At 44.1% G+C, this 9,953-nt stretch overlaps 1 protein-coding gene across 2 annotated transcripts in view; it reads left to right on the plus strand.

Annotated features, from left to right (window-relative positions):
* The window catches only part of FGD1 (FYVE, RhoGEF and PH domain containing 1), a 78,741-nt gene extending 68,855 nt beyond the window's left edge, over positions 1-9,886 (plus strand). For both annotated transcript variants that reach the window (XM_042451305.1, XM_042451306.1), the window contains exons 17-18: positions 4,645-4,788; positions 7,038-9,886. In XM_042451305.1, the coding sequence (XP_042307239.1) occupies positions 4,645-4,788; positions 7,038-7,289 (396 nt within the window). In that variant the 3' untranslated portion in view covers positions 7,290-9,886. The remainder of the gene's footprint in view (positions 1-4,644; positions 4,789-7,037) is intronic.
* The last annotated feature ends 67 nt before the right edge of the window (positions 9,887-9,953 follow it).

Consider the following 9,953-nt stretch of genomic DNA (forward strand, 5'->3'; position numbering starts at 1 on the left):
ATAGCTAGTAATTTCAGGTTTCTAAAAAACATCCTAAAACAGACCTGATATAAAAGTTCTCTTTTAATGGTCAATTATACCCTTTTGAGGCTTTTAGGATGTGGTGTTAGCATGTTGGAAAGCAGAAATGAAATGCTTTCAGGGAGTCTGCATGGGGTCTGTGAGCCACACTGTTTGTTGTTAATTTCTATCAAATTGGTTTTAACTTATGGTGACCCTATGAATGAGGGACCTCTTGTCCTCAACAGCCATGCTCAGGTCCTGCACATTCAGGACTGTGGCTGCCTAGGCTGAGTCTGTCCATCTTTAATGTGGTCTTCCTCTTTTCCTGCTGCCTCCCACTTTTCCAAGGAGCCATGTCATTTCATGATATAGCTAGCCAAAGAATGATAGCCCAAGTTGTATCATTTTAGCCACACTTTACAGATCTTCAATCGGCCAAATGTCAACTACTCCAAACACTCTTGATGCCTGTCAGGTCAAGCATTTTTCCAGCTCTGCTGCTTGGAGTGTTTTTAACTTGAAAAGTTCCAGGGATGCTTCTTCAGTAAAAAGCGCCAGTAAAATCGTGTGCCTTACCCCTGAGATAAGGTTGCAGATAGGACCTTTTTTTTGAGATAAAAGTTTTCTTAGAAAATAGAAAGAGCTAGATGAAATCTAAGAGCCAGACTACACACTACGTTAAAAATGCATGCAGCTAAAGATTACTTTCCCTCTGCTCTAGATTAAGCAGGTATGGCCCCAGTCCAGAGAAGGAGGTTTAAACCTCTCCACACACACTTGTGTTTTTTTTAATCTTAAAAAATGAAGCTGTTTCATGGGAGTTTTTAAAAAATATGAAAAGACAAAACAAACCTAAATTTGGTACCAGTGAAGACCTTTTGTTTTCTTTTATTAAACTCTGTACTGAAGTGTGTTTGTTTGTGTTGAGTTGTATGAACAGGTTTTTTTGCTTCAAAATAGGCAGGGATACTGCACCTGAGATGGACTGGTGCTTATTCCAAAGCAGAGATTAGAAATGTTATCTTTTTGGCCAGTGTCTCCTAGGATCCTCCAGCTGGGATGGCCACTGGCTGTTCCAATTGTTTTCAGTCCTTCCGCCAGTCCTGTGAATGAGGTTATGCCAAGGGAAAATGTAATTGTCCAATGAACAGGCAGTGAGTTTCCTAGCATAGCAGGGCTTTGAACCTGGGTCTCCCCAGTCCCAATCCTGGATGGTAAGGTAAGGTTAGGGAACTTCTGGCCCCATTAATTTTTCCCCTGTAGGCCCGCTCTCATCTCCTCTTCCATCTCTGTGAAGATAGGAAATACCACTGTTAGTGATTATGATTGTGAGGACTCCATGGATTTTGTCTGAGGGTGCTGGGACCCAAAGATGTGGGTGTGATTCAGCCCTCTAAACTGTCTGCCTCAAAGAAGACTTGAGATGTATTTGACCCCAGTAAAGGTCTGAGAGCCAGCATGGTGTGGTAGTTTGAGTGTTGGACTAGGACTCTGGGAAACCAAGGCCCCATTCATACTGGCCTAAAAGACATGGAGAGAACTGGGATGATCCGGATGCCCCTCCCCCGAATCGCTCCGTTAGCAAGTGCCCACTACAAATTGAAATCTAGTGCATTTTGACAGAAATCGAATGCATTCTGTAGATTGGCCGCTGCCAATCAAGCTATCGTCATGGTGACGTTTGCAGGGCATCGGGGGAAGTGTCCTCCCTTTTTAAAGAGCCAGGCACAGGGGTTTCAGCGGCTGAAGCAGGGAGAGAGATGCCTCTCTCTCTCTCTCTCTCTCTTTTTTAATAAACCTGTGGGCTTTTGGGTCAGATCTGCCCCTGTCCCAGGCAGAGGATGGGATTGCCATGCTTTTTATTTATTTATTTATTTAGCTTTTAAAAGCAACATTAGCTTTCCCTTTGCTTCCCTTGCTGTATCTGCTCAAGAAGACAAATCATTCGCATATTTGCTCAAAAAAAATTGGTAAAAATGTAACATTGATTGTTTGCAACATTTGTAGCTTCTCCCTCTGCAGAAAGCAAGTGCAAGCCTGGCTCCATCTGCCTCTGGAATAGAAACCATGCGCATGTGCGCTCAAAACAAATGGATAAAAATGAAATATACATTCTGGAATAGAAATTGTTTGCATTTGAAAAGGGGGGGGTTGCCTGACATGAGCTCCGTGCATTTTTTCCTCCTGCAAGGGAAGGAATGCCCAGCGACAGAGGGCTTTGGGCAGGGGATGCAGGGAAAAGAGGCTCCTAAAGAATGCCTTCCCTTGCTCCCTTCTGCCCAGGGCTCTTTCCTCCTCCCCCTCCCCTCCGATGAGGGGAGGAAATGCCTTGCCCTTTGCCCACCCTCTGACCTAAATCCCTCCCTCAATTTGCCTCGATCGTGATCGAGGCCAAAGTTCTCATTCCCAGGACCCGGGGTTTTTAAAAAGAAACGGTATTTGCGCCGATTTCAAAAGACCCGCGCTAGGGGCCATTTACCACGGAATGGGTGTGCAAGCCCCGGATTCGCTTGTGTGAGATTCGGGGTGAGTAGGAACTTCACGTGATTGAATCGGTTTCAAAACCGATTTTTTTTGTAATGTGAATGAGCCCCAAGATTCAAGTGCCTGTTCAGCCATGGAAACCCATTGAGTGACTTGCAGCAAGCCACACTCCCTCAGCCTTTGAGGAAGGCAGTAGCAAACCTGGTCTGAAAAAATCCTGCCAATAAAACCCTATGAAAGGTTCACCTGAGGATAGACATAGCTTGGAGATGACATGAAGGCACACAACAACAACGAATTCTCACCCCTGCCCTAGCCATTACCCCACACTGGCTTTTGAGCAGCAGTGGGCAATATGTAACCTTCTAGATGTTATTGGGAGTGCAGCTTCTATCATCCTTTGCCATAGTCTGTGCTGCCACGGGCTGCTGGAAGCTACAGTTCATAACCCTTCCTCAACCTTGGTTTACATGCTCTTGTAATCCTCAATTTACAAATTAGACCAGTATTTCATCCCACACTGGACAAGCTGAGCCCAAGATAATATTGATTTACCTAAGGCTCCTTAATATATTGATGGCAGAGTAAAATTCAAACTGGAGACTTCCTAACCACTATGCACCACCAGCTCTTGGTATCTGAACATGAGCAGAAGTTTAAGATGCTATGTATACCCTTGACCTACAGTATATCCATGGCTGTGTGTCCTCAGAACTAAATAAAATCTTCAAATGTAAAGGTATATCAGTGAATACCAAAGTCAGGATTTCCATGCCATTACAAGGTGGCTTGGGGGGGCTCTCATTCATAGGATTGTCATAAGTCAGGGTCGATTTGATGAAAATTAACAGCAATAAAAATACATCCACTAAAATTTGGTGTCACAGTAAACCAAATTCTGCAGCTTAAAAAAAAACGTTTTTCAACTTCTATTTGTGGTTGCGTGCCTTTAAGTTGGCTCCAACTTATGGCAACCCTAAGCAAAGCCTATTATGTTTTTTTCCCTTGGGGCTGAGAGTGGGCTTCCATGGCCAAATACGGAATTGAACCCTGGTCTCCAGAGTCATAGTCCAACACTCAAACCACTACATCACACTTGTTATCTAAAACTTCTATGCATTCTGCAGAATGACCAGCAGTGTGTGATTTCTTTAATTTGGTGTTATTTATTTTGCAGTGCTTCTTAGTTTATCCAATTTTTACTTCAGCTGCTCTTTGGGGAGGGAACATGGTCTATGTGTAGCTGACAAGCACTATCATCAAGATCTCTCTCTGGAGATCTTGTTTGGCAGCTCCTTTTGCTTGTGAAACTTAACCACAAGCTTTCTAGCATATATTGGAAGAACTAGGCACTTAATTTAAAAGATAGGCACTTAATTTGTCTTGACGTCAAAACCAAAGAAGGAGAGAGGGGAAGCTAAATTGATCCAGTCACTTATCTCGCATTGTTCTACTGTATATATTTGGCCTACAACTTCCATCTGTCCCACTCAATATGTCTACTGGTATGAGACTGTGAGTTATAATCCAAAACAGCTGGAATGCCAAATGATACCTCCACCCCCAGTCTGACTTTGTAGACTCCTCCAGACTGATGTTGAAAAGACCAAAAAAAGACCAAATCCAGTTGGTGGTTTTGGCAGTTATGGTAGTTTGTGTTTATATTTTCTAAGGAGCTAATGGTTCTCCATCCTAAACTCATTTTATCCTCACAGCAACTATATGAGGTAGCTTAAGCTGGTTACCCAGCAAGCTCTGTAGAATGTGAATGTCAACCTCAATTGTTCAGGTTCTAGCTTGTTGTTTATTGGTTACATTTCTATCCTGCCTTCATTTTTAGTGAGTTTAGGGTGACACACATAACATTTTTCTTTGACAGTTTATTCTCACAACAAACCTGTAAGATAGGCATGATTGAGAGAGTTGTTCATCCCAGAGTCACCCAGTGAGCGTCATGGCTCAACTGTGAGTAAAAACTGGTTTCCTTAAGTCCTAGTCCAATATCCTATACTATACTGATTCTCTTAATAACACAGCTGATGGAGTGTCTAAAGCTGTGTGCCTGTACCAATAGAGTGGCTGCTGTTAGTGGGCTAGGAGAGTCTGTGGGTCTGACCAGTCTCTCTTTCTCTCTCTCTTTTTCTGGCCCTCCTGCAGAAACAGGCTTCTGTGGTGGCAGAGAACAGTGTGATCTGCAGCTTCTTGCACTACATGGAAAAAGGCGGGAAGGCCTGGCACAAAGGCTGGTTTGTCATCCCTGAAAATGAACCCCTGGTCCTGTACATCTATGGAGCTCCGCAGGTATGGTGGCCCTCAGCTGTTCTCTTATTCACTGCCATATGTGCCAGGCCTTAATTTGAAAGGAAAGAACAGGATGTGGCTGTGATAGGAAATGAAATAAGGACATAGGGATCCTTTCTTTCAGAGTAGGAGGACCTGGATCTGTCTTCTAAGCAGTTCTTATACCCCAACACAATCACTTCTGGGACTAACTCTTTTTTCAGTGAAAACAAGGCATGCATAACACACTCCCCTTGTTTACAGGGCTAATGGAAGCCTGAAAGTATTATTAATTTACATGCATGGATTGTCCACCTGTCCCACTGTGGCCACAAAATGTGAGGAGCTCCTCCTTTCCCACCACTATAGCATCAAATATGGGGACCTTCTGCCCTCATGGTGCCTGAGTCAGGTGCCTGTATTTATATAAGCTTACCACTAGACACCCCCACCTTGAATAACTGCTGCCACCACAGGCACTTTGCATTTCAGCTTCCAAAAGCCCTTATGTAGTGTTCTCAGATACACAAATCTATAATACATAAATAATTTATTAAGCAGAAGTTCAGCATAAAGTATAAGATTACTTATTTAACTCATCTAAATCCTAACTCCCACTCTTATACCTAGCTTTGACACTCATCTCGCTCACTTTCTATGACTATGTGTCCTACGCACCAGCCTTTTTTAAAATGCCATCAAACATTCAACCAATCATCAGACACTCTATATTTTCACCCTCTCCCTTCAAGGGTTTTTTCCCCATTGCTGTTGCTATAGTCACAGTAGACTTTTGAAGTCTATTAAAATGGCCAGAGGGGAGCATATGTCCCATCAGGTGTGTGCTGCCTATCCTTGTCCTAAACTTTAAAATCCCATTAGGAAAATATCCCTCCCTCCCACAGGGAAATCTTACTCAAGGGGCATCCCAAGACTGATGCTCCCCAAAGAGGTAACTAGTAAGAGGCAGTCAGATGGCCCAATATCAATGCTGGCTCACCTGGCTATGAACCCCTTTAAAAACATCCCACTGGTTATTTTTGGGAGAATGCAAAGGTAGGTAGGTGATTGCTCTAGATGACTGGTCCCTCAGAATTTTGGGCTACTGCCCCCTTTCCTCTTGGGTAACAATCCTAGCACTCCATTTGTGTTTAGATATCAGGTGTACTGTTCTACTGTAAATTCAGAACAGCCAATCTTGGCCACTACTCCTTTTGCACCAAGTCACTCGGATCAGCAACCCACCAGCTGGCTGAGGAGTGACTGAGAAGCCTCTCACCCATGCTCACCTTGCAGCAAAGGGCAGTGTGGATGAGAGACCTCTCAGTTGCTACTCAGCCAGCTGTTTGGTTGTTCCTCCCAGGGTGAGCAGGTGAAAAGGGAGAAGCTTCTGCACAGCGAGGAGCAACTCTAAATCCTCTGTGCCAGCAGAGAAAGGTGCAGTTGGTGTATGTGTAGGGGGTTTACCGAGACCACATGTTCTGAACTGGAGATGTGTGGACAGTAAAAGGGTGAAAATTTAACTACTCCAAGACAAAGGACTCTTTCCAAGAATCAAGCATAGATATTTCTTTTCCAGAGACATATCTTCCCCACAAAAATTCAAGTGTCCCCCCCTCCTATAAAAACATTCTTTCTTCTGCTACCTCTTCTTTCAGCCTATCTGATGAAAGAAAGCAGGAGCAGCAGCACAGTTCCAGCCTACTAGCCAAGTCCCAGAAAAACTGAGAAAACTCAGTCAGAACCCCAAATATGAAAGCACCTTTTTACCACTTCTCCTCTGTCGCCAATTCCTCTAAAACCTTGCTCCAGTTTGTCCCAAAATGGTACCGCTCTGAGCAACACAAGTGATGCCCTGCTCCCAAGCCTTGCAAGAGTTTCCCAGCCACCACTACTAGTGAACAACACGTCTAAGGCAGTGAGCTTGTGTGGGCAGGCAAAAAGCAGGAGCCACCACCACACAAAGAGAGCAGTGAGACTGTGTGGTGGATTTAAGGGGCCCTGAAAAGACATTTTATGCAGTCCCCATCCCCACCATGGTTCTAAAGGTTGGTGGTTCCCTTGTCTTTCTTGCACACCAATCCTTTGACCAAAGGACCCCCTGCCACCCCTTTTTTTCTCACTGCCCCCAGGATCCTTCCATTGCCCCCCCCGGGGGGGGGTGTACCGCCCACATTGGGAATCACTGCTGTAGACTAATATGACTCCTTTTTCCTACATTCTCTTCATGCCTTTCAACTGGACCTGCTTGTCTATTGGTCACCCTGCAGGACGTTAAGGCCCAGCGCTCAATGCCTCTCATTGGCTTTGAAGTCAACCTCCCTGAGCCTGGTGAACGGGTGGATCGACGCCACGCTTTCCGGATCAGCCAGAGCCACCTGTGCTGGTATTTTAGCCCCGAAACTGAGGAGCTACGGCAGCGATGGATGGAGGTGCTGAGCCGGGCTGGCCGTGGAGAAGAAGGCAAGGGTCCGCCTTCCATTGTGGAGGCTGATGAGGATACAGAGGCAGAGAGAACCTAGACATGGAGGCTGTGGAAGAAGGACAAGTTGGTGCCTCTGCCTGCACTGGGAAACTTGCTCACCATTCTCTGTCCAGTATACTTGAAGCAGTCTCTCCTTCCCATCCTGCTGCACTTTCTTTTTTCTTTTCTTCATCAGCATCAAGGACCTGCCATGGGCCATCTCCTGCCTCTCCTGTTACAAAGACCTGCCCTCACAGCCACAAAGTTCCCTGCTCTTCCTGGCTGTAGGATTAATACATGTACACTGAGACTTGCGTCAGGTCAGTTCCTTGTCCAGCCATAGCATGTGGGAACCCAACACTTCCCTTCCTTTCCCTTCCACCCTCCAAGGAGAAACTGATAAAAAAAGAAGATTTCTTCCTTCCAACATGCACTCCCTCCCCTTGTTGTTTACATCTTGGACCAATATCTGTTCTTCCAGTCTCCACTGCTTATTTAGCACTTACTGAACATATCTCCACTGCAGTGGCTTGGGAAAAAGGGGTGGGGAGAATAAGAAACTGACATGGACCCAATTTTATTTCAATGGGGTGCTTTTTGGTCTCTGCTTGCGCATTGGTCTCCCTCCTTTGTCATCTTTCTTCCCATGTTTGTGTGATACTGGGTGAAATTTTACCTATTTGTTTTCCCCCCACTGCTAGCTACTTTGAGATAGAAAAAACTGATTTTAACATGCCTCAGATTTAGCAGATTTCAATAGGATCTGAAGCCTCCCTATTTAGGAGGAGAATAAGCACTAAAGGGAAATAAAGAGCTAGCTTTGGAGAAGAAAAACCACAAGGCAAGGTCCCCTCTTACAGTGAAATCCTCTCTTTCTCTTCCCAAAAAGGTGGACCAGGTTAATGAACTGCTACATTCCAATACTTTACTCTTCATCCCCCTACCATTTCCTTGGTTTTTAATGGCAGTCTTCTCTCGTGCATTCACTAAAGACTTCCCAAGACTTCTTTCATGCATTGACTAAAGTCAATGGAATTGCACAACACTGCTGGTGACATTCATGTAACATTTGCTCTTCCAGTTGGCGGGTTGATTTAAAAACAACAACAAAAACAAATTCTGAATGGCAAATTATGCGCTAAGGTGCTTTCCAAATGTGAGAGAATGCAATAAAAGTGCACAAAATTCAAAATAAATGTTAGGAGGGGATTATAAAATGGATCTTCTAAGTGACAGGTAATCTAAAAGAAATATAACCTTCAGGTGCTTCTTTGTGAAGAACATGGAGTGTAGAAATAACATGAAGAAAGGTCCTGTGTGGAGCAGGCAGTCATACACAGAACTCCTTCCTGCCACAAAAGAGGCTGGTACACTTGAGCACAGTATGCGCACAAGCTGAATCGGAGCCAAGGCTTCACACAATGGCCTGGTATGAGTCCCATTCATATCATTGTGAATGTAAGAGTTGCCTTCCAATGTCATTAAGATCTTTCCATGACAGTAAAGGATTTCAAATTGTGGTCTATGCACAATCTCATCTTAGATGGGCCACACAAAGACTGCAAAATAATCTAGAATATCTGTTCTTGACTCTGCACTTGACTTGCTTTTTTGTTTTGTTTTTTTAAACAAAAGTGATTGATGCCATTTTGAATAGGACTGGTTTTCTAGAGGTGTCTAACCAGGTCCTAACATTGTGATTTTAAGAATATGGAGCTTGTGGAGTCAACTAATTCCTACCAATTTTTTCCATGTAAGGGGCTCTTCTCAGAGGTGTCTCTATAATACCAATAATGCACTGCTAGTTTTGATGGTGCTGCCATGGTAGAAAAGAACACTAGAGTATTCTGTTTCCAACAGTCACTAGCCTACTGCAGCCAGAACCTTTGCAGGGTATGACAGCAATAGCCATTTTTTTCCTCTTTGCTGCCAAGATCTGGAAAAGTGGGCAAGTTCACACACCACACTAAGCCATCTTTGATGATTTCAACAGTAGCTGATGAAACAATACAGTTTGCTTTTCCTGTCTCAGCACCTGTCTCTGGGTGGGTAGCTGGAGAAAAAAAAGTTTTACATTTGTACGGAACAAGCCATTTTCTAAACAAGCTGGAATTCATAAGCTAGCAAATCATAGCTTCTAATTTTGACTAGTTAACCATAGTTTGTGGGGATGGTCTCAGGCACAACAAGAGGCCAAAATCCAAGACTTAACTGTTGTGCAATGTCTTACAGAAAGTTGGTGCTAACAAGAACACTGGAGGTTCATATGGGAGTTCCATTTCCCTACTATGCCCAATAAAGCAATGGATACGCCCTTACAAATAAGACATGGTTGAATAGGAAAGGCCTGTTGCTCAACCAGATGCTTGTGCACACTATGCTTCTGGTAGGTTATACCAAAAGATAAAACCTGAGGATCCACCATACCTCCTTTTCCTCATTGAGTTGCTCCCCTTCTTGGTAAAATGCACTTATAATGGCTGACACTCTTTGAGTTCTGATCCTCACTGGACCGGAGGTTCTTCAGACTCCAGTTTACTCCATCATTGCTGGTACTGTTTCAAGTTAAAAGTGAGTGTGTGTGTATGTGTGTGTGTGTGCATGTGGGGGGTGTCCCTTTCCCTGTTTTATGTAGGTTTCCTGGTGGTGCCCATTCCCCCCCCCAAAAAAAAAATCCTGGTGTAGAACTAGTGCATGTAACTTTTATATTAAAAAGCCTCAG

This window comes from Sceloporus undulatus, chromosome 2 (assembly GCF_019175285.1).
Source record: "Sceloporus undulatus isolate JIND9_A2432 ecotype Alabama chromosome 2, SceUnd_v1.1, whole genome shotgun sequence".
NCBI lineage: Eukaryota > Metazoa > Chordata > Lepidosauria > Squamata > Phrynosomatidae > Sceloporus > Sceloporus undulatus.